The following is a 24688-nucleotide window of genomic DNA, read 5'->3' on the forward strand; positions in this document are numbered from 1 at the left end:
AGCAGAACAGGCAGATCGACGAAGTACACTGCCGAGGGGAGCAGCGGGCGGGTCAGGAGAGGTCTGCCACGCCATATGGTCACCTCCGGGGCAGGCGGGATTTGAACTCATTCGGAAGCGGCTTTAGATTCTCAGTGCTGTGCTTTAACCCGCTGCGCCATCAGGGAGGGCCCTTGTTGCCTTTTTAATTATTTCTTCTACTAATCTGGATATTGCTTGTTTCAGGTTGCTTTAGGTTTAAGTTTGACTGTTTATTTGGGATTTTTCTTCTTAATGTGTGTGGCCTGAATGGCAATTATTTTCCCTCTTAATACCACTTTTTGCTGTATCCATATAGATTCTGGTGGCTGATATCATTTATGTTCATCTCAAGGATTTTTTTATTCCTTTTATCCAGTTGTTAATAAGTAATATGTTGCTTAATCTTCATGCATTCATGGAGTTTTCTTCTTTATAGTTGATTTCTAATTTTATGGTTTATGGTCAGAGAAAGTATTTCAGTGTAATTTTGATCGTTGTAGTTTTATTGACAGTTGATTTGTGTACCAAGATATGGTCTGTTCTTAAATATTCCATATGCATTTGAGAAAAGTGTGTAAATAGTGGTTTTAGGGTAGTGTTCTCTTCCAAATACATCTCTACCAAATAGGCCTGTTAGTCTAGTTCCTTATTTAAAACTATTGTTTCCTTTTAAAGCTGTGCTTTGTCTTGTTGATCTGTCCACATTTTTAGTTGGGTTATTAAAGTCTCCTAGTATTAGATGTTATAACCAATTTCGCTCTTAAATTAGTATTGTCTAAAGTATCTAGGTATTCTATCATTTGGCACATATATATTTAAAAGTGTCACTAATTCCTAATCTATCACAACCTTAACCATAATACAATGTCCCTTCTCTATAGTATTATTTTTCTTAATTAGAAGTCTGTTTTATTAGATACAAATAAGTATAGCTATTTCTGATTTCCTTTTGTTTTTGTGGGGGTTGCCATTTTCTGTATATAAGTTACAAGCTTTAACCCTATATTTGTCTTTATTGGTAAGGTGAGTTTCTGGTAAACAGTAAAATTTTGGACTTCATTTAGAAATTGATTCAGGTAGTCTCCATCTTTTGATTGGTGAATTCGGGTAATTTATATTTAAGGTGATTGTGAGACATAAGTGCTTACTGCTATTTGGTTTGTCTTGTTTTGTTTTGTTTTGTTTTTTTTTGAGGACCTCCTGTTACATGTTCTTTAAGTTCCATTTCTGTTGCTTTATATGTTACTTCTATTTTTTTGTTTTGAGGGTTCACCTGAGATTAGTATATCATAGGCTATTTGTGTGACACATTGTAAGTCTGATTTCTGATGAACCAAGTTGTTACTTTCCTCCTCTGCCTTTGTGTTTGCGATTTTAAGTATTTGTTGCCTCAGTATTCACTACTCTGTTATTTATAATAGTCCCTTTAAAATTTCTTTTGTATGCAGTTTGGTGATGGTGAATTTTTTTTTTTTAAGATTTATTTATGCTTACAGAACTGGGTTACAGGCAAGAGGTATGGTGGGTGAGAGGATTCATCAGAGACAGAGTGGGGAGCAGAACAGGGAGATTGACAAAGTAAGCTGCTGAGGGGAGCAGTGGGCAGGTCAGGGAGGTCTGCCACACCATGTGGTTCAGCTCCTTGGCTGGGGATCGGACTTGGCTGCAATGGCTTTGTAGAGCTTCATAATGTGGTGCTTTAGAGTGAATTTTTAAGTTTTACTTTTCAGTGAAGCTCACTTTTTTTTTTTTAATAACAGGATTTTTCTTTTTTTAAGATTTATTTATTTATGCATACAGAACTGGGTACAGGCCAGAGGTGCAGGGGTGGTGAGAGGATTCACCAGAGACAGAGTGGGGAGCAGAACAGGCAGATCGACAAAGTACACTGCTGAGAGGAGCAGCAGGCAGGTCAGGAGAGGTCTGCCTGGCCATGGGATCACTTCTGGGGCCAGGAATGAACTCGCAATGATGTGCTGTGGCTTGCATTGCTGCTTCCTAACCCATTGAGCCACCAGGGAGGGCCCCTCACTTTTTTTTTTTTTTTTTTAAGTACTTTAAAATTCTCCTTTTGTTACAGGGCAGGGAGAGAGGGCACCACTGAACCGCCAAACCTGCATGCTCGCTCCTCTCCCTGCCCTGTAACACTTTCCAACTCCCTTCTTACTCGTAATGTTTCTACTGAAAAGTCTACTGGCAGTACAATTGGTATTTCTTCCGAGGTTATACCCCTTTTTCTCTTTTGTGTTTTTAATATTCTGTCTTTGTCATTAGTTCTTAATAAGTTTATCATAATGTCTTGGCATGTATCTGATATTAGTTTAGGCCTTCTGCACCACAGTGTCTTGTTTGCTTCCCCAGAGTAAGATAGTTTTCAGAGATTATTTTCTTTAAAATTTATATACCTTTTTCTTCTCTTTTTGAGACCCATGATATGGGTTTTTGTTGTTGCTGTTGAAGTTGTCCCAAATGACTTACACTAATTTCATTTTTAAGTTCTTTCTTCTCTATATTGTTCAATTTGTGTGTTCTTCAAAGTTGCTTTTCAATCTTGTTAATGCTTTCTATTGCTTCCGTTTGTCTGTTATTGAGGCCCTCAGTTGTGTTTTTAAAATCAGCTGTAGTAGTGTTTCTTGCCCCATTATTTCTAATTGTAGCTGCCTCATACATTTCTTCATCATGTTGTCATTTTATAGTCACTGACTTTTTTTTTTTGAGTCCTGTTAGCCTTGCCAGAATTGTAGTACTAAATCCCCCTTCTGTTATGCCTCACAGCTCTGCTGAGTTGAAGCTCCTTTCAAGGTTTTTTGGTCTTGCATTTGTGATACGTTCTTTTGTCTCATTTTTAACTTTTTATAGGTTTTAGTAAGGACAATTCTCCTACTGTTGTCTGTGTACCTTTTGAAGTAATTTGCATTCAAAATTAAGAAAGTGACAGTAGGGTATCAATGGATACTTAATATTGTAAATTCAAAATTCAAACTTAATACTTTGCTATGGATGCCAGAGGTGTGTGAAAGGGATCTACAAGTGATCCCTCCTCTGGGCCAGTTCCTTGTCTTCCTAGTGTCATTTTCCACTCTAGGCTATTTTTGAGCACTCAGTGGAGTGCTAAGCAGGGATTGTAGTTGGCTCAGTGTTACAGGCCAGGGAGAGTTTGCTTTTCTAGCACAAGATTTATTCTGGAGCATTTGTTCCTGTTATTGGCAGGTGTTTGAGCTCTAGTTTGAGGATCATTTCTTTGTTTTGAATTTAGGTGAGGGGTTGCAGGTGCTTTGGATATCTCAGCTGTGCTTCAAGTAACAGCCTCTTCTGTAAGGATATGTATCCCCGTGTACCCCCCAGTACTCTCCCAATTCCTGAATTTAATATATAGAAAGCCTCAGAGTCAAACCAATGTCCTAACTCTGTGGCCCGGCCCCACCCCAGCAGCTCTAGAATGGTGCACCCTCTGTCCTGAGTACCTACTTGTGCTCCCACTTATCCAGAGCAGTGCTAGGTGTCAGGAGTCACAATATTGGCATATGCTCATAGATAGTTATATGGATTTCTGAGCAGCAACAGTTCCTACCTCCTACAGATTGTATTGCCCCATTATCACTTTAAACAGAGTCATCAAAGTCTTTCTTACTGCGTTCTGGTGTTCCTACTGTGAGTTGTGGTCATCTGTTTTTCCCTCAGGATGAGTTAAGCTTTGTTTTACATCAATTTCGTATGAAGGGGGAAAGCCCTGAGTTTTCACTCGGCTTTCCTCTTGCTAACCTCTCTAGAGGCCTTTGAAAGCTCTTCTCTACCCGAGTATTCTCGCATAGAGAGTACAGAGAACCCCGAATGTTTCTGTCCTTTCTTTAGGGCAGAGCAAGAGTGCTGAGACCAGATGCCCAGAAGACTGGCAAGGAGACCAGAACTTGATGGGTTCCTTTTGGCATTCAGCCTGATTGCTTCTTGGCACATTGACACACCCATATTCCAGCACTAGATTTTTACATTCTGAGATAATAGAAAGGATTTTGGCTTATCTACACTACTACCCTTTATTTATTAAATAACAGATTTAATGAACAATGCTGTCACTTCCTCCAGTTAAAGATTTTTAAATATTCATAAACCATGTATAGTCATAATATTTGAGACTTATAAAATCTAATTATATCAGAATAACCTGTAATTTGCATGAGGAAAAATTTAATATGGTAAGAAGATATCCAAATGAATATAACTATAAGCTATTAAACTATTTATAATTTACAGGGAACTAAAATTAGTCTTTTACTTCATGCAAAATAGTTCCTGTAATTCAAAATGAAAAAAAAAAAAACCAGAAACAGGCAAAGAGCACAAATTCATAGTTTAAAGAAAAAAGTCAAAGCAGATAATATGCATATGGAAAGATACTCAGTATTTCTAGTAATCAAGGAATATAATTTAACCCAATAATCAGTTACTATTTTTCATTCTGTCAGAATAGCAATGATTTAAAAGTTGATGCTATTCAGTGTGGTAAAATATGTAGACATAAAAATATATGTGTGGGAGTTTATTACAACTAGATTTTATTATTTAATAACGTAGAACTGGTTAAATAAATTATACATATACCATTAGTAATGGTTATTTCTGGGAATTGAAAATAGAGATTTGAGTTTGCCATCGTCTTCCTTTCTGTAACATTTAAAGTTTTTTTTTTTTTTTTAAGATTTATTTATCATACAGAGGTGCAAGGATGATGAGAGGCTTCACCAGAGACAGAGTGGGGTGCAGAACAGGCAGATTGATAGAGTACATTGCTGAGGGGAGTATGGGCAAGTCAGGAGAGGCCTGCCGTGCCATGTGGATCACCTCCTGGCTAGGGATCGAACTCACACTGAAGCGGCTGTGGCTAGTTTGCAGTGCTGCGTCCTAATCTGTTGCGCCGCCAGGGAGGGCCCACATTTAAAGCTTTTATTATGAACATTCTTGAGGTTTTTAATAGAATCAGTCATAAATCAAAAAAAAAAATGTACTTTCTATTTGAAGAAGCCATAATGTTAAAAACAGAAATTATTCATTACCTGAGATCCTTTACTACAACCCTTCATTCCCTTCTTATTCTTAGGATTCTGATTTAGGTTTCTTCTTTCCCCACCCTCCCACCACCTTAAGGCTTTTACTTTCAGAACTTGAACTTTGTGGAATACTTTTTTTCAGCCATTGTTTATAAGAAAATTTACACTCTGGAGTCACAGTGTCTGTGCTCAAATTCTGGTCCTGCTACTTATTAACTGGATATTTATCTAATAACAAAGCTATATTGAGTACTTACTTTTTGGCAGACATTGTTCCAATAAAACAGACCCAATAAAAACCCTGCTACTATGAACTTTAATCCTAGTGCTAAGTAAAATTAATAACAGTAGCAATTTGGTAGCATTGTTGTGTATTTTACATGTTTAGTATAATTTAAACCACTGTGATATACACTGTTATTGTCCTTACACTGTATAGATTGAATCTGAAGAGACCTATGGACATGAAATGACTTTCAATAAAATCAGAATTTAAGGTCAACAAAAATCAGAATTTAAAGTGACACGGTCTCCAGAGGCTTCATGGCTCATGCTCTTAGTTATATCTGTTGCCTTATGATTGTTCTTTGACCTTGAATAAGTTAACTCCCCAAGCCTATATATTTATATGATGTCAAAAGGAATTCATATAGTGCTTAATAGCATGGTATGGCTTCATGGATTACTTATAGTGGGTTTTGTTACTGCTTTTTAATAACAATAGTAATAATTTTTATATAAACCACTGCAAAACCCATTGCAGTAAAGAAAGTGTTTGGTTAATACTCTAGTGATTATGTTTAAGTCTTTATCCCTGAAGGACTATTTCTATATGATCTGACAGAGTCCCTTGCACTTAGGTCATGAGAACTCAGAAACCTCGCTTCAGTTTTTTCACTTCTGAATTCCGTATTTCCAAGAGTCTATTGGATGTTTTTGCCCAGGTGACCACTGACATCATAAATTCCACTTGTCCTACATCTGATTAACTTTTTTAATACTTTCAATTTGTTTTCATCTAAGTTAAAGCTTCCCTCATCATCTGAATGCTTTCTTCTACTACTTCTGCCTCTTTTCTGCTTCCTCTGCCTCTTCTGCCCCTCTGTGGCATTTAAATTTAAATTTTAAATTTCATCTTCATTAATGTAGGTAGCCTTAACTTACTTCCCATCTTCCCCTTTCTAGTCCATCTTTAACAGTGTCACCAGAATTATTTTTGTACAAGCAAATGTAATTAAACCATTTTACCTCTTAAAGTTTTTTACTTATTTCCTGCAATTGGTCATTTCCTACTACATATCCTCCTCTGCCTCATTTGTCTGTTCCCAGCTCTGCCCTTCAGCTTGGAATTGACCTGGCTCACTTCACCTCCTTTGACTTCTCCTACTTGTATCAGCAGCCTACTGCTTTTAAACACTGTAGCAATCTTTAGCCCTACCTACTCCCAAATATCTGATGGTTACCCTTTATTTTTTGGCACTTGATGTTTAGTAAGACAGTCTTCTTTCTAAACTCTTTGAAGTCTGAGACTACTTTTGCCCTTGTACCTAATTCATCAGAATAGTATACACTCAGGCAATATTTCAAAAAATAGGGAAAACTAAAGATGCTAAATATTTACTGAGTTCTCAGTTTTAACTGTTCTTTGTTGCCTGATACTACCTTTTTCTTTTTCTTTATTTTGCATATGTAAGTCAGCAGCATTTCTGGTAAGTGAAAGAACTGAGAGATAGCCTTCTGTCCCACTTTTGAGCTGAAATATAGGTGTGTGTGTATGTGAGATTTCATTGTTAAATTGATACATTCCTTTTTTAAGATGAAAGAAAAGGCATTCATTTACTGGAGATTTTTCTCATTGCCTTTTTTTTTTAGCTTTATAAGACTTTTGTTTTGAAAGTAAATCAAGCAATAGATAGGTTGAGTGAGAAGAACGGTTACCCTCAAGGTTACAGTTTTAAGTGATTCATTAAGATACAGTAAAACTTCATTTAAACTTTTACTCCTTTAAAATCAATTATGATTTGGGCATGGCCTTTTCATCTCTTAATTCCCCTTCTACATTCTACATACCATTAAGAAAATGTGAAGATCATTAGAAATACATATGATATGATTCTCTCCCAAACCCAGCAATATTGCAATATTTTAATAGGAACTATTGTCCCCTTGATGTGTGCTATTCCAGCTGTACATGCTGTCATTTTTGTAGAGTAATCGTGTCATAGGGTTCAGGTACACTACAGTTTAAACTTTTTCGGAAAATCTTTTTGTAGTTAACTTGGGGGTTGATTGTCTTTATGGTAATGGCACAAACTTCCTCTTTTGTAGGATATCTACAAAAGAGGGCCTCTTTCTGCACTAGAAACTGAAGAGGATAAAAATTTCCTTTTCCTACTTCCTTTTTGTCTATATCATGATCATCAGATCTTCCTGCCTTGACTTAGAATCTGGTGTGCTTATAGATTGTGCATGAAAATTTATGCTGTTATTGCCAGCAAAGCAAGGTGATAGAAGTGACAGTGCAGTGTTCCAAACTGACTGTGTGGGCAAAATCTTTCTGACATTGGTTCCAACCCAGCCTGGTTCTCCAGTTCTCAACTCTACATACCACCAAAGCCTAAGAAGTTACTTTACTTCCTAAGTAAATAAAAATCAGTTTTGCTAATTTATAACCAAAAAGTCCAAACTAGTACAGGATTTTTTTTTTAATTCAAATGGATTTCATGTCTTAAATTACTTATTTGACTCAACAATACAGGTACACCTTAGAGATACTGCATCTTGAATCCAGATCATCACAGTTAAAGTGAATATCACAATAAAGCAAAGTCACATAAATATTTTGGTTTCCCAGTGCACATAAGTTACTTTTATACTACATAGTTTGTTAAGTATGTAATGGTATTAAGTGTAAAAAGCAATGTTTCTACCTTAAGTAGATGTGATGCAGAGATAGTGGTGTGAGCACATACTGATGAAAATTTTCTTGCCAGTGAACTTACTTTACACAAGATTGCTACATTTGTAGCAATTTGATAAAAATATGCAATCTGTATGAAAGGTAATAAAGCAAGGTACAATAAAATGAGTGTGCCTGTACTTGTTCTGAAACTGATACATACCTAAAGGAGTTTTCCTTCAACTTTTTTCTACTTTACTTTTTCTCTTACAGGGTCCACTTCCTAATACAGGTTGTCATTTCTGGCTTATGGTTTGGCAGCAAAAGACCAAAGCAGTTGTCATGCTAAACCGAGTCGTAGAGAAAGAATCGGTAAGTAATATTTAAAATTTAATGTATTGTCTGTGATCATTAACTTCTAAATTAGCTTTGGGGGATTTCCATTCATTAGTCATGGACTATGACTACTTTAAAATAGTGCTTAGGGCCCTCCCTGGTAGCACAGTGGGTTAAAGCACAGCACTATGAAGCTATCCACAGCCACTGCAGCAGTGTTCTATCCCCAACCAGGGAGCTGATCCACATGGCACAGCAGACCTCTCCTGTTTCCCCGCTCCCCTCAGTAGTGTATTCCAGTAGATCTTCCTGCTCTGCTCCTGCTGTCTCTGGTGAATCCTCTTACCCTCTGCACCTGGCCTATACCCCAGTTCTTATCTGCATAAATAAATCTTTTAAAAAAATAATAGTATTTAAGGGCTTCTGACCAGAAGAACTAATTCCTTTCTTGAATACTTAAGTAACAATTGCAGACCACTATCCCCTGAGATACAAATAAAATGGAATAAATACTGACCTGTAGTAATGTACAGATATTTGAAATCGGTAATTCTTATTAGAATGTTTATAATTTATTATGAAAATCTTGGAAATTTTACAAAAAGTTAATGTGAGGGGTCTTTCATCTTTAAAAATTAACTCTTAAATAATGACTAGTAAATATGGGAATATACAGATTTATTGAAATTTCTAATTATAATCTAAATGCAATGCTATTAAGTAGTTTAACTTTTTTTTTAAGATTCATTTATTCATGCTTACAGAACTAGGGTACAGACCAGAGGTGTAGTGGTTGAGAGGATTCACCAGAGATAAAGTGGGGAGCAAAACAGGCAGACTGACAAAGTACACTGCTGAGGGGAGCAGCGGGTGGATCAGAAGAGGTCTGACCATGTGGGTCAGCTCCCTAGCTCGGGATTGAACTCATGCTGCAGTGGCTTCAGAACTTCATAATGCAGTGCTTTAACCTGTTGCGCTACCAGGGAGAGCCCTTGTTTAACTTTTTAACTTCTGTAGCTTTATACTTTTTCTGTCAAAAAAGCAAATTGGAAAATCATCAGCCCTTAAGATCTTGGACTATTATATTCATTTCTTCAGCTTCCTAAATTTTTTTTAAGTCATAATTGCAATTTTTTAACAATGGTGAACATTTTTCTAAGTTGAAATTGCATTGACATACCAGAATGTCTATATATCAGCCTAGTCAGCATAGTCTTTATGGTTTTGAATATGATTTTAAAATTAAGTGATGATGATATTGTCCATTTTAATAGTTTGAGCAGGATGTAAAGCTGAATGATTTGTAAAATTTTTCCATCATTTTTGTACTAATAATTCAAGACTACCACTGGAAATTAGAATTTGTTTATGGCATTTGGATGTAGAGGCTTAATAAAGAGTAAGGTTTAATTTCTGGGGAGGAAGATCACTTTCCAGGTGGCATTGTGTTGTTTATCAAATGAATTTGATAATGTTTGATTATCTTTCTCTTTATATTAGCAGTCATTTGTTGGTTATTGCTTGATTTCTTAATTAGTAGTTATAGTAGTAATAGTCCAAGTCTATCATTCCACCCTGTGTTTTTGTTAGAATGTTTCTATAAAAAGAAATTTCTCATTTTACTTGACCATTTATTTATTACATAGGAAAAGAAGTTTTCAAAATAGAGTTGATGCCCTAATGTCTTTAACAGATGACCAAATTAAGATTTTTCTATGCATAGGCAGGAGGAGATCAGTTATTACTGGAAGAAATTTAAGATGTTTTCTCTAGTTCTGGTTTTTTGTTTTTTGTTTTTAATTGTACTTTTACCTTGATTGTCAGAGCATATAGCTGTTCCTCTTATTCCTTTTAAAATCAATTTAGTGTAGCTCAACGTGTAAATATATACTTAATACACATCACCAGTCATGATTGATGGTTTTTCACTTGTTCTATCACTCATTCTCTAGTGCTTCCATGGTAGGATTCAATAGCTTATAGTTCCTTATTTTTTGCATGTTAGTTACAGTTACACTTCTGCCTTTATATTTATATTTATATTGGTTAGGATATATGATAATTGGCTCAGTTTTGCTTTTCTTTGAGCAATTTAAATATATTACTCGGTTCCTCCTTTTATTACAAATCACTATTAAAATCAAGTGGACATCTTATTTTATATCCTTTCTAAATTTAATTTTTATCATTTCATTTCTTGGCCCCCCCCCACCACCACCACCACTTTTTCCTTTTACCAAAATAGGTTTTAGTGTTGGTCATTCTGGGTCAGTTTTTTTCATGTACATAGTGTGTTCTTTCAGTATGTGATTTAAAATATATTTTTGTTTTTTAAAGAAAAATTTACTGAGTTATGCTGTTAGTATTCTGTTTCTTTGCTTGTTTAGGGCGTTCCCATTATGTGTATATTAGATTTTCTTTGCCTTTATCAAACTTTCTCTAATTCTATTTGTATATCTCTTCATTTCTTTTTTATTTTATTAATTTTTGCGTTGTTGTTCATTTTTGTGCCAGTTTTATTTCTCCTCTAAGATGGAATCCCCATAATTATTACCACGAAGACACCTGTCAGCTGTCACCATAGTCTCTTGCACTCTTTTCCTCTCCTTTCTCCACCCCTGCTGAATGTTTCCAATGTATAGTTTGCCTGCTAGTTTTGTCCTTTTTTCCCCCTAATCCTTTGTTTGGTTCCCCTATTTTCCTCCTGTAAGTGAAACCATTCCATATTTTTCTTTTTCCTTTGACATATTTCACTGAGTATAATCCCTTCTAGCTCTGTCCATATTGCTGAAAATGGCATGAGTTTACTCTTGGTTGCTGAGTAGTATTCCATTGTGTATGTATACTACATCTTTTTGATGCAGTTGTCTGTTTGGGGGCATTTCTTTTCTATTTAAAGAACATATACCTTTATTTCCTCCTCCTCTTCACTCATATTTCCTTTCCGTTTATCTCCAATTCTGAAGTAATAGTTATGTTATTTTGTCTACCTATTTGTAGCTAGAATTAGTTCTAATTCTCATTTATGCTCTTTCACTTCTTATATCACTTTAGGTATGTTTTAACACCTTTTAAAGAATTAACTCATGGTGTTAATTTATTTTGGAAGGTTTTTGTTTGTTTGTGATTGGTGTCTATTTATGATTTGGAAAAGGAGAGTTGGCCACATTTGATGAGGGTATTTTTTGTTTTCTTTTTTACCCCCACTGAATTTACATTTTTACCTCACGTCATTATGCTGAGTTCATAATTTGCCTGTTGGGAAAATGCTTATTGTCACAAATTTTTTTTTTAAGATTTATTTATTTATGCATACAGAACTGGGGTACAGTCCAGAGGTGCAGGGACAGTGAGAGGCTTCACCAGAGACAGAATGGGGAGCAAGACAGGAAGATCATCGAAGTACACAGCTGAGGGGAGCAGTGGGAGGGTCAGGAGAGGTCTGCCATGCCATGTGGGACACCTCTCTGGCTGGGGATTGAACTTGTGAAGTGCTGCTACTAGCATCATAGTGCTGTGCTTTTCTTTAACCCATTGCACCACCAGGGAGGTCCCTATTGTCACAATTTTTAATTCCATCTTTGTTCTGCCAAAATGTAACAACTCGAGGGAAAGGGGCCTTATCTTTGAATTCTCCCCCCCCCCATATAGTCTAATTAAGTAAGTATGCAATGTTTTTTCTAGATATATAGTATAATAGCAGATTCATAGGTACTTATGGAAAAATACTTATAAATAAAATCGTTTCAGTGTTTTTTGAAGATAAATTGTTGAGTTTTGATTCTTTAGAAACAAAGTGAAAGCTAGCAGGGTGTTAAAATGTAAGCACTCATGCTTCAGAAATGATAGATTCATTGTATTTTGTGAGCATATCTGTTTATGGCTTTTTAGCAATGTAAGTTTAAGGAACATTTTCCTGCTTTTATAAAATGTGAATCTTATTAAATATATCAAAGCTCAAGTATAGTGAGTGTTCTCAGATTTAATTAGTTGGGGAAAAATGTACCATGTTTATGATTTGTTTTCCTTTTTCAATTTTTTCATGGCTTTATAAGGTCTGTCAACTGATAACAACCATATACATGTTCTTACATTTAGGTTAAATGTGCACAGTACTGGCCAACTAAAGATGACCAAGAGATGCAGTTTAAAGAAACAGGATTCATTGTGAAGTTCTTGTCGGAAGATGTGAAGTCATACTATACAGTACATCTACTGCAATTAGAAAATATCAGTGTAAGATTTTTCAAATTAAACTTCATATGATTTTAAGAATTAGTCTTTGTTATTAGATTTGAAGTTTGGTACATTATATACCATTTGGATCACAGTCATGATCATTTGTATTTAGATTGCGTTCCTACATGTGGTAGGTCTCCGAGGATTCTCAAGAAGACTACTTAGAAGTGTTCTTTGGCCTCCTTAATCTTTTTCTCATCTGTAAAATGGATATTTTAGCACCTCCTTCTCAGGGATGCTGTGAAGATCAAATGAAAATGTAGGTGCAAAGCCCTCCAATGTAGTACATGATAATCCTGGTACTTAATGCTGTGGAACGTAGCAAGCTATTCTGGAAATAACTTACTGGAACATTGCTAACACAAGTGACTCACCACAAAAAAAAAAAAAGAAAGAAAAATTTGTTCTTATTAAATTTAGGAAAATGGTGAAATAAATTTAGCATACTTGAATATTCTTCCAGAAATATGAATTATTCGTTGGTACTTGGTTGAGGGACATGTACATGGTGTGTTGTTGGACCTGCTATTGTCATGCTGGGGTTCAAGGTATTTCTCTTCTCTTTTCCCTTTTACCTCTTTTGCCTTCTTTGTATTGTAATTATGTTACAGGGCAGGGAGAGAGGGGCACCACTGAACCCCCATACCTGCCTGCTCTAAATAGGTTCTGCCATCCACTACATCAAGACAAGACATACAAGATGTTTAATGGAAAGGAACTTTGATACAATCAATGTGCAATGTAGCCAACATAAAGAATACAGTTTTTAAATCAGACACCCAAAGTTACCTATCCTTTTGTGGGTAAACGTGTACCCAAAAAGGGTTGGCCCAAAATGAGGCCTGAAAACCTGCTACAAGCCTAAAGCACCTTCTGGCCAGGACCCATAGAAAAGGGTCAGATATAGCCAAACAAGTCTGGGAGATAAAGAGCAGAATCCAAATCAAGATAAACTCTGTCATAGTCAACCTCCCCATGGTCTTTCACCCATCTGTTTCAACCAGTCCAGGACCAACGAGAAGCAAACACAGTTTCTTCACATGTCTCTCTGCTCCTTGTGCCTCCCCCAGCTCAACATGTTAAGTTTTATATCCAAAACCCAAAATGACTGTTTAACTCCACCCTCGGATCTTAGTAGTCCTCCCTTTGGTGTTGCTGGGATTTGAATTTTATCAGACATGGTGCTTAACTCCAACCTCGGGTCCCAGAAATCCTCACTTTGGTGTTTCTGGGATTTGTAGTTTCAGTGTCCGAAGTGGCAGGTGGAGTCAACAAAACCATCTGTAGCGTTCCTTCAGGACACCCTTTCCTTCTAGCAATTAGAATAGGTGGGAAATGTGAAAGGTGAGCTTCTGAGGTACTTTTAGGAACTAGGAAAACTAGAAAATAGGAAAATGTTTGCCAAAAAATGATTTCAAGGGTGTAGGTAGTCTATTTAGAGGGGTGCTATATCGGTTAACCATTAAGTGAACAAAATGATTAAAATGTGATCGCTAAAATAAGAGCTTTGCAGAAAAAAGAATGGATGGATACATGTATGGATGGAAGTGATCTTTAGGTATGTAGAAATAAAATCATTGCTTTTTGAGGAATAGCTGTCTGGTTTTTATTGCATCCTAAAAACATAAGTATATACTTAGGGCGCAGGTACAGCTTCTCATGAAATCTATAAGTATTCTTATGTGATCTCAGAAGATTTTTAGAATGCTCAGGGTTGGGAAGAGTAGGGCTTAGACTTATTTACACATTTTCCTTACTGTATTTATTTTGAGCCAGCTATTCCATATAATATGTCTTAAATGGCATTGAGATATATCAATAACTCTTTGATACTTAATTGTACATTGCCCATTCCCAGAAACAGAACTGCATTTCCACAACTTCTTAGGTTCTCTGAGTCATCTTCTTGGTACTTATTCCAAGCATCACATCTGTTTATGACATTGAAACTGAGTTAGATGGCGAAGAGCATAGATGTTTTTCCTTTTTTCTGAAATCTGTTCTAATATAAAATTTACTATATCCCAAGTAATAATAAAATAGAATGGGTTTTGTATTATATCATTTTGCAAAGTACTTTTACATATGTCATTTGACCAGTCTTTCTGTATGTACTCTTGCTATTTCTGACTTTAGATTTTAAAATAATAATAATAACCCCCCCATTCATTACATTATAGGATTTCTTTTTCCCGTTTGAGACTAGTGATAGAGCTAGTAAGTGACAGAGCAGAACTCAAAGTCAGATCTTCTTCCACTTGTGGTTTGGGGGTAGTAAGTCTTTTAAAAAGATGTCAATTGTTAACTCAAATTCAGATCTTCTTCCACTTGTGGTTGGGGGTAATAAGTCTTTTAAAAAGATGTTAATTGTTATAAAAGAAGACTCCATTCTAAAGGATATTTTCAAAGTTCAGAACAGAGCCAGCCATTTAGTATTTCAGCTGCTTACAGCTTTATAATTTTTAACTGGCCTGGGTTCAGAATTGACTATAGTTAATAGCAAAAATTTGTTTATGTTCTGTTTTACGATCTGTATTAAGAACTAGAGTGTTAGAAAAATAAAATAGCTTTCACAACTAATACTGCTTAGAGTAGTGTTATAAACAGAATTCCGGCTCTCCCTGGTGGCGCAGCGAGTTAAAGCACTGCACTGAGAAGCTAAAGCCACTTCCGCATGAGTTCGATTCCCGCCTGCCCCAGAGGTGACCACATGGTGTGGCAGACCTCTCCTGACCCCCGCTGCTCCCCTCAGCAGTGTACTTCGTCGATCTGCCTGTTCTGCTCCCCACTCTGTCTCTGGTGAAGCCTCTCACCGCCCCAAGCCTCTGGCCTGTACCCCAGTTCTGTATGCATAAATAATAAATCTTTAAAAAAAAAAACAGAATTCCATTTTAAGTATTTAGACTCTGGGTCTGAGTTTTAAATCAAACTCTGCCATTCATGACTATGTGATTGATCCATGTACTCCCTACCCCTCAGCTTTTTCCTCTGTAAAATGAGTGAAATGAAGTTAGCTACACCGAGGGTTGTTGTAAGTCTCAAATAAATACTGTAACAATGTGCAAGACTTGTGTAAGATACACAATTGTTAGCTTTTGTTATATGTCTTTCCCTCTAGTGATGCATTGGGAAGGATCAGGGAACAAATAACAAGTTGAAGGAGAAAGACTTGGCAAAATAGCAAAAGAAAGTGATAATGAAAGAAGTGATAGCTCCTGTACAAACCTTTGAGATTCTTGAGCTGAACGGATTTGCTTCCACAGGAGTCTGGCTTGTTATCTGTTAACAGGTCTGCAGCATGCATGCAGTGGTTCCTGTTTCAGAGACCACTATGTCTGATGGAGTGGTTAAACTATGTATTAGCAATCCTTTCCAGTGTTTTTGCTTAGAGACAAAATTTTGAGCTCTTGCACCATCTTTGCTTTCAAGTTGTCCTGTGAGTTAAGCTATGGAGATAGCTTGAGGAGAATTTTTTTATGTAAGTACTTCTGTTTAGATTTTTTTTAAGTTGTCCTTCATTATTTTCTATAATATTGTTGGTGAGCTTTCTGTTTATCAAGTTCCAGGAATACTATTATTATGCTGACTGTCTTCTATTTCTCTGTCCCTGTAGATTTGCCGAAAACAATTTGAGTGCCTAATTATTGTGATGGTCAATTGGGATTTGATTCAAAATAGTTTAAGCAGTTTATCCCATCTGAAGTGTCCTCCCTGTTCTTTACTCATTATATTTTACACATCCTTCAGTACCACTGAGTGGCCCATTTCTTATTTAGGTCTTTCTTAATATATCTAGGATATATTCATTCCTGAGAGTTCTGATTTTCTTTATATTTCTCTCCATAATTTGAATTTCACCATTTTGCATTTATGTTCAATAAGTGTATGTGTTATTTTTTGGCTTCATAACAAGGTTTCTGACTCAACTTTGAGTGTAAAGTCCTTGGCTGTTACCTTTGTGCGCCCCTCTGTGACTATACCATGTATATTGTTAAGCACACTATACCTGAATGATGGTTATTCTCAGGCATGATCCTTCTGTTACCAGTGCAGAAGTCCCTCACCCAGACCAGCCTGGTCCTTGCCACCTATGTCCCTTCATCTCCCTCAGATACTCAGTATGTTTACTTGCTGAAGGGCTTAAAATTCTTAGATAGGTTGTTCCTTGAGAGCCCCTGTATATTGCTTCTCTCTGCTTAGAGCATAAACCCTGTGCCTGGCTAGTCTCACTTTCCCCTCTTCAGTATGTGGTGAGTCTTATCTTTCAACATTAATTGTAGTAACTAAATATTTAACATAGACAATGTAATGATCTTAACAAAACTTACCAGGAGAATAATAACTGAGGCAGAGAAGTTAAAATTGATTATTATTAGGGATAAATGATTAACTTATTAGGAATTACAGTAAAGGCAATTAGTATAATTGTTTCAGAAAATCGCCATATAAAATACTTATGATATGCAGGCATATATTCATTCACTCCACTAATAGCTAATAGCATTATAAGGTAAGTATTTCCACTTGTAGAAAATGAAATTGGGACTTAGTAAAGTCTTCTAGAGACATAATCTAGATACCTTCTGCGTATGCCTAAAGTATGAAAATAATTGGGCCTACAGCTGTTTTTTTTAGTAATTAGAAAACTGTCTACACATCAGAAAATATGTAGTAATGGTCTCTTAATAATATCTTTGAATTATTATAGGCCAACTAGCTCTTCATTTTCTTGTACCTACTCAGACTTTTGAGTTTAGAATTCTTCAAAAATATATAAATTCTGCCTTAAAAATTTTTGTGTAATGGAGTATATGATCTGCAACATTTTACAAAGAAGACTTAGTAAGCATATACAGAACCACAGGGTAGAGCAGTCACATAATTGTAGTGGCGCAGCCTTTTTGTGCATGGCCTGTGAGTTAACAGCCATGGTGAAGGGATAAATGGGACCTCCTGGGCATCACAGAGGATCTTACATGATTTGGTGACCAAGAGGGAGGGAAAGAGTACTTCATTGTTTTGAAAGGAGATTGTCTAAAATCCACAAGGTCTAAACGCACATCTTTTTTTGGAATGAAGATTCTACCCTTTGGCAATAAGTTCTCCCTCCCTCTCTTTCTTAACATGAAAAAGAGGGAAAAGAGAACCAGTCATGCATATCAACATTGCTTTTATACCGAAGTAGTAAACAGAGATTTTAGTACTTCACGTGGTCCTTTGGAAACTATATGACTTTGTGAGATATGTTTTTTGAATTTTTTTCAGTAGAGGTAAATAATGAAAATTAACCTCCAAGATAGGCCTTTAGTATGGGAAGAAAATGACTGATTTTCAAAAATCTGTTAGATGGGAAGATTATTTTATATCTAGTCATGGCCATTTCTGGGAATTGACTTTGAGTCTCCTAGACAATCAGTCCTGACTTTGAAAAAAGTAGATACCACTAGACTTGAGCCAAAATTATACAAAGAGCAAGCAGTCACTATATACAGGATAACCATAGGTTTTAAGTCAGGAGGTGATGCAGTAACATAGCAAACAACTATACAGGAACTGTGGGCCACACCCTGGTGAGCACAGCTTGCACACTTCCTGCCACAGACCTCCCAGACTGGAGTTGCCACCATTCCACCAGTCCATAGGAGGTTCATTCAGGCTGACGTGAACCTACTCTGACCCTGCCTGCCATGTGTGGTCAGCACTGTTAGTTGACTGATGACCACAGCTGGCAGTTGTCAGGGGGCAAAAGGAAGTTAAAAATGCATACTGAAATCTTAGACTGTTTTTGAAGGAAAATGCAACTTTGAATTAGCCAAAATTTAGTAAAAGCCTTTTAGGCTTATTCACTATGTGGGTTGTGTTATTACCTGTCCTTTACTTTTAAAGTTTAATTACAGTTTAATCTTCTTAATTTGGGGTGTTTCAAATGTCTTTTTAAAAAGTAGATTTAGTTACCTTTTTTTATCTATAGCAAAATATATTCTTTTTAATGCAATTTTGAGTTTTGACAGCACATTTAGTTGTGTAAACCAGCTATTCCCCTTCAAGGTGCAAAACAATTCTATTCCCACCTTCCCCGATTTTTTTCACACTGTTTGTACATGCATCCACTGCCCTAGCTCCAACTCCTGGCATCCACTAATATGGATGCCAATTTTTACAATTCTTAGAATTTTGCCTTTTCCAGAAAGTCTCATAAATGGAGTCAGATGGCATGTAGTCGTTAGAGTCTGACTTACTGCACATTTGGAATTTAAGGGAAAATGTTATATAATTATTTTTTTAGTAATTGGGAAATCTTTTGCTGTCTTCAGTTATTGAGAACTTATACATAACAGTGTTTTGAATTCTGAAAACTGTATGTTAAAAACTAGTCACTAAAAGTATGTAATTAAAATTTTTTTAAATTTCTACATTGTGGCCCTCCTGGTGGCCAACAAGTTAGGACACAGTACTGCAAACGAGCAGCAGCCACTTCAATGCTAGTTCAATTCCCCAGCCCCGGAGGTGACCCACATGGCGCTAGACCTCCCCTGTCTCACCTGCTGCTCCCCTCAGCAGTGTACTTTGTTGATCTGCCTGTTCTGCTTCCCATTCTATCTCTGGTGAATCCTCTTAACTGCCCCTGCACCTCTGTCCTGTACCCTAGTTCTGTATGCATAAATAAATAAATAAATCTTTTATAAAATTTCTACATTGGGCCCTCCCTGGTGGAGCAGCGGGTTAAAGCACTGTACTATGAAGTTTAAGCCACTTCTGCATGAGTTCGATCCCCGCCTGCCCCAGAGGAGATCCACATGGCCTGGCAGACCTCTCCTGACCCACCCTCTGCTCCCCTCAGCAGTGTACTTTGTCGATCTGTCTGTTCTGCTCCCCACTCTGTCCCTGATGAATCCTCTCACACTCCGCATCTCTGGCCTATACCCAAGTTCTGTATGAATAAATAAATCTTTAAAAAAAATCTACATTGTATTTTTTTCATTGTTATACCTCATATAATTGAGTCGGTGACTTTGGATTCTTAATTTCTATTACAAAAAAAAGAAAATCTTTTAACAAACTAAGTTTGTAAATTTTTATTGAAAATAGTATGCAAATTATGCTTTTATCACTTGCTATCATTCCGTCCTTCAAAATGTCTAATAATAAAGCTGAAAAGGTGTGCATGTTAGAGATTTACTGCTTCATTTACAGAAATGAGGAGTAAGAAAGAAAAGTACTTCTAGGGGCAAAAGGTAACTGGCAAGAGCTAAGGAATGAGTTATTTATTCAGAAGTAAAGATCATCAGGAATATTCAGGAGATGATTGTGAGTACCAGAGCTTTAAGAGACAAGAAACATTTTGTATGTTGGCAAACCATTTTAACATACCAGCAAATTGGAAATTTGGAATTTTCAGATTCCCCATTGGAAATTATTACCACGGGTAAAGCAGCAATTAAAAGAGCATTTTGAGTTAAAATATAGAGATTGGTTCTTTAAATTAGTTCTCTCTGTCTGTGTAGCAGAATCTAAAAGAAATTTCATGGGGAAGATTTTCTTTATATGTATGTATACACATAGACGTGTGTGTGTGTGTGTGTGTGTGTGTAATTTAAAAGCTGGGAATTCTTAAAAAGAAAGTCATTAAAATTATACTGGAACAGATTTTTCAAAATAGAAAAGAATCTGTTCATCATGATATATGAATTAGAGCAAATACTGGATCGTGTGATACAAGTTAGTGGCTTAGGACCCAAATGCTATACCAAACTGCTTCAGATCTTGGATTTTTCTGTTTTCAAAGTATGTGACCTTGAGTAAGTTATTCCTCTTCTGCCTCAATAAATTATTCATCTTCTGCCTCAATTTTCTCATCTGGAAAGTAAGTTTTAACAGTATTGTTATATGTATTAATTTAATAAAGAGCTTGGAACATGCCTATCAAATAAATGTTACAGGAGTGTTAGCTATTATTAATATAGTACAAATTCCCCTTTAGAAAATCTCCCAACGTGTATATATATTATCAAAACCAGATGAACATCATGATATAAAAAGTCCAGAAGGATTGAAAGTATTACACAAAACACATCTTTATGCAGTGGTTTAAAAAAAAAAAAAAAAAAGTAGAACTAACTTTCCCCTTTGATTTTTCACTTTTTAGAGTGGTGAAACCAGAACAATATCTCACTTCCATTACACTACCTGGCCAGATTTTGGAGTCCCGGAATCACCAGCTTCATTTCTCAATTTTTTATTTAAAGTGAGAGAATCTGGTTCCCTGAATTCTGAGCATGGGCCTGCAGTGATTCACTGTAGTGCAGGCATTGGGCGGTCAGGCACCTTTTCTTTGGTAGATACCTGTCTGGTTCTGGTAAGTGCTGCTTATGGTCTCATTTAAGTTTTGTTGACTTTTAATATTGTTTCCATTGACGGAAGTTAGCCTTAATGTCAGTACCCCAAAACTACTTTTGTGGGTTTTATTCCCTCAAACTTTTAACTGTTGTCTTTGGAACCTACAAATTTCATTTATGACTTTCATAGACCTCTCATTTGTGATTTGAGGGAGGCATCCAAGATAATCCTAGAGATCTCCAAAAGGACTGATTTTTATCCTGATAGTTTTATATTACAAAAATAATAGGTCTTCCCTTCTTGCTCCCTTACTGGTTAGTTTGAATTGATATGTAATAATGAACTCCTCAGACAAGTACTTCTTACCTAGTTTCCTATTTACAAATTAGAAATAATGATAGTTTCCTCACATTTGGGAGAATTAAATGATGAATATATTTAGAATGCTTAGAGGTGTCCCTGATATTCAATAAATGTCAATATAATATGTTACACTTCCTTTGGGATTCCTATCCATAGCCCTAACAACTGTATCCTTTCTGTACCAGCTCAATCCCAGTCCCAGTCCCAGTCTCCATACAGGTATTTTCCTTCTTTAGGAAAGCCACCTTTTTCACAAGATACAGGACATGTCTAGGGTATAGAAATGGTGTTTTAAAATATCTACTGTATCCCTGTTCCACTCTGCCTTTATAGTATACTGACATTAAAGTGAACTCTGACATGTTTAAAATTCTATGGTTTGTTTTATTAATCGTGAATGTTAAACCAGATTATTTGTTTGTACCTCTTCTTTGCCAAATAAAGCTTCAACATTTTTCTTTTTCACTTGTAGTGGTAGGGTATACTAGACATGATAGCACATCTGTGTTTCAGGATCGTTGCAGTAAGTCAACAGTGTTGTCAAAATTTAGGTTCTCCTTTCCTTCCCCCCTCCTTCCTTCCCTCTCATCACCTCTCATTGCCCTTTTCTTCCTTCCAACATCTTGAGATAAATACTATCCGTGGACATGAAGGGAAAGGGCACCAAGCAGAAAGATTTACTGCTATAAACATCTTAAGAAATGAAAAAGAAAAATAACACTAATACAAGTGGACTCTGGCCATAAATCCAGGATGAATGAGATTGCTATGTAGGTATGGAATCACTTGTGAATCAGCTGAAGGCCCATATATCCTCTATCTACTACTTGAACAGTTTAGATGTGGGGAGGATGGTAGCTTCGGTGGTGGTTTGGTTTACAACTGCAGCATGTCTTTTTCTTGAGGATGAACAAGCAGATCGAAAAACTCTTAGCAATTTTCTTGATTTGCTTCTCTTTCGGTCTCAACAAAAGACGTGAATAATTTTTACTTTTTTGCAGATGGAAAAAGGAGATGATATTAATATTAAACAGCTGTTACTGAATATGCGAAAGTATCGAATGGGACTTATTCAGACACCAGATCAACTTAGATTTTCTTACATGACTATAATAGAAGGAGCAAAGTTTATAAAAGGAGATTCAAATATACAGGTAAACCTTTTTAGGGAAATAATAATACTTATGTGTTAAATACACTGAACATAAAATAGCTACATTCCATTTAAGCACTTGTTTTCTCCCTTCTTCTGTCTTCCCTTCCTTTTATATTAATGTTGTATTTCCAGCTGGTCATTATACAATTTAAGCCTATATTCTCATTTATATATCAGCCTCATGTTAAATCTTACCTTTTATTTAAAAGCTGTCCTGGGAAAGCTATTTATTATTTTATTAAAGTTGAATTTTTGTGTAAGAGGGTTTAATTATTTAAGCATTAAAATAAACCAGAACAGTCAGGCACTTTTCAAATCCCATTAAAAACATGACCTGGGGACTCTCCCTGGTGGTGCTATGGGTTAAAGCATCGCGTTATGAAGCTCTCCGAAGCCACTGCAGCACAACTCCTATCCCCTGCCACATAGCTGACCCACCTGGTGTGGCATACCTCTCCTAACCTGCCTGTTACTTCTCTCAGCAGTGTATTTCAGAAGCTCTGCCTGTTCTGCTCCCTACTCTGTCTCTGGTGAATCTTCTCACCCACCACACTTCTAGCCTGCACCCCAGTCCTGTAAGCATAAATAAGTAAATCTTTTAAAAAGGAAAAAAAAAATGACCTGGGCTTATAGAATATTTCATTTCAATAATGATTATTATAACAGTGAGCAACTTCAGTATTTATGTCTGACATAGTGAAATTACTACTATTGGGTTATTGGAAAAGTCAGCAACCAAATAGGATGTTATATTTCTTCTGTTTGATGGCTTTATTTTTTAAGATTTTCTTTTTATGTATACAATAACTGGGGTGTAAGCCAGAGATGTAGGGGTGAGAGGATTCACCAGAGAGAGGGGAGCAGAACAAGTTTATCTGCCGAAATAACACTGCTGAGGGAGGGCAGCAGACAAGATGAGGTCTACTGTATCATGTGAGTTAGCTCAGGATTGAACTCAAGCTACAGTGGCTGGCATTAACCCCTGGACCACCAGGGTGGCCCCCTTTGTTATTTTAGTTGTTTCTAATGCTGGTTTGAAAACTTGACCTCCATGTACACAAATATATAATTGTCAGGAAAGACATGGAATATTTTTCCCCATCACCCTCCCTCTATCCCCAGTAGCTTTGTCTCCCTCTCCCTTTTAACCTCAGAGGCCCCAAGACATTTATTAATGTCCACTAGTTTATGTGTGTATTTTATTGCCTAGTGGTCATTGCATAAATGTCCAGTGTTGGGGTTTTTTGTTTTTTGTTTATCTGACTTGCTTTACTATACTTAATTACCTTGAATTCCTTCCATTTTGCTATAATTCTATTTATTGCTGGACAGTATTCTATAGTGTCAAAATACCATATTTTCTTGATCCATTTGTCTATTGATAGGCACCTAGGTGGTTTTTGTATGCCTAACATTGTAAATAGTGTAATTTTTTTTGCATTGATGGTTTCATGTTCTTGTATGGATTTCCTTGAAATTTTAATTATAGCATCTACAAAGTGGAAGTCCTCATTAACTCATCCACCCCAAATTTATAACTATTTTGGCATGTATGCACTCTTCTAGGATTGTAAATTTACGTATATGAATTTATTTTACATGGGTCAGTTTTTTTCTGCTCCTGTAACTTCTGTCTAGTACTATAACCTGTACTACTGAACACTTGAAATATGACTAGTTTGACTGCAGATCTATTTAAGGTGTAAAATGCACACCAGATTTTGGATATGGAATACTTGGATAACTACGTAAAATATCTCAGTAATTTAAAAAATATCGATTATATTTTCAAATGAGAATAATTTTTAAAAATTAAAACTTGTTGTTTTTAGCTTGGCTCCTAGACATTTTAAAATTATATGTGTGGCTCATACATTTCATTGGATATTGCTATCCTAGAACAGAAATCTAAATAAAGTTCCCTGATTATCTGCCTTTAAGTTTTTAAAGAACTTCTCCCACATGCAAACCGCCCCCAACACACACCATTTATTACACTCCTACCATTTCTTCTATCCCTCCCTTTGGTAAATATCATTTTTTAAATATGTGTTTTCCTCTTTATTTTTACTTTATTTTTATATTTTACATCATTCATTTTGTGTATTTTTTCATCTCAATTGTAGTCCCCATGGGCTTCCTACCACCAGTTCACCTGTGTGCCATCACCATAATCCAGTGCACTCTTCCCACCCGTTTTTATCCCATTCCCTTTTCCACCCCATAACATGTTTCTGGTTTATAGTTGTTCATTGTTTTTGTTTTTACTTACTACATTTGCTTCTCCCTTTC

The 24688-nt window shown here is 36.1% G+C and overlaps 1 protein-coding gene across 1 annotated transcript in view; it reads left to right on the forward strand.

Annotated features, from left to right (window-relative positions):
- PTPN2 (protein tyrosine phosphatase, non-receptor type 2) overlaps window positions 1-24688 on the forward strand; it is an 87573-nt gene that overhangs the window by 47581 nt on the left and 15304 nt on the right. Inside the window, exons 4-7 of the mRNA XM_004683719.1 lie at window positions 8239-8337; window positions 12400-12537; window positions 20687-20896; window positions 22242-22394. Coding sequence (XP_004683776.1) covers window positions 8239-8337; window positions 12400-12537; window positions 20687-20896; window positions 22242-22394 — 600 coding nt within the window. The remainder of the gene's footprint in view (window positions 1-8238; window positions 8338-12399; window positions 12538-20686; window positions 20897-22241; window positions 22395-24688) is intronic.

Source organism: Condylura cristata, unplaced genomic scaffold (assembly GCF_000260355.1).
Source record: "Condylura cristata isolate star-nosed mole 26May11 unplaced genomic scaffold, ConCri1.0 scaffold00016, whole genome shotgun sequence".
Lineage (NCBI taxonomy): Eukaryota > Metazoa > Chordata > Mammalia > Eulipotyphla > Talpidae > Condylura > Condylura cristata.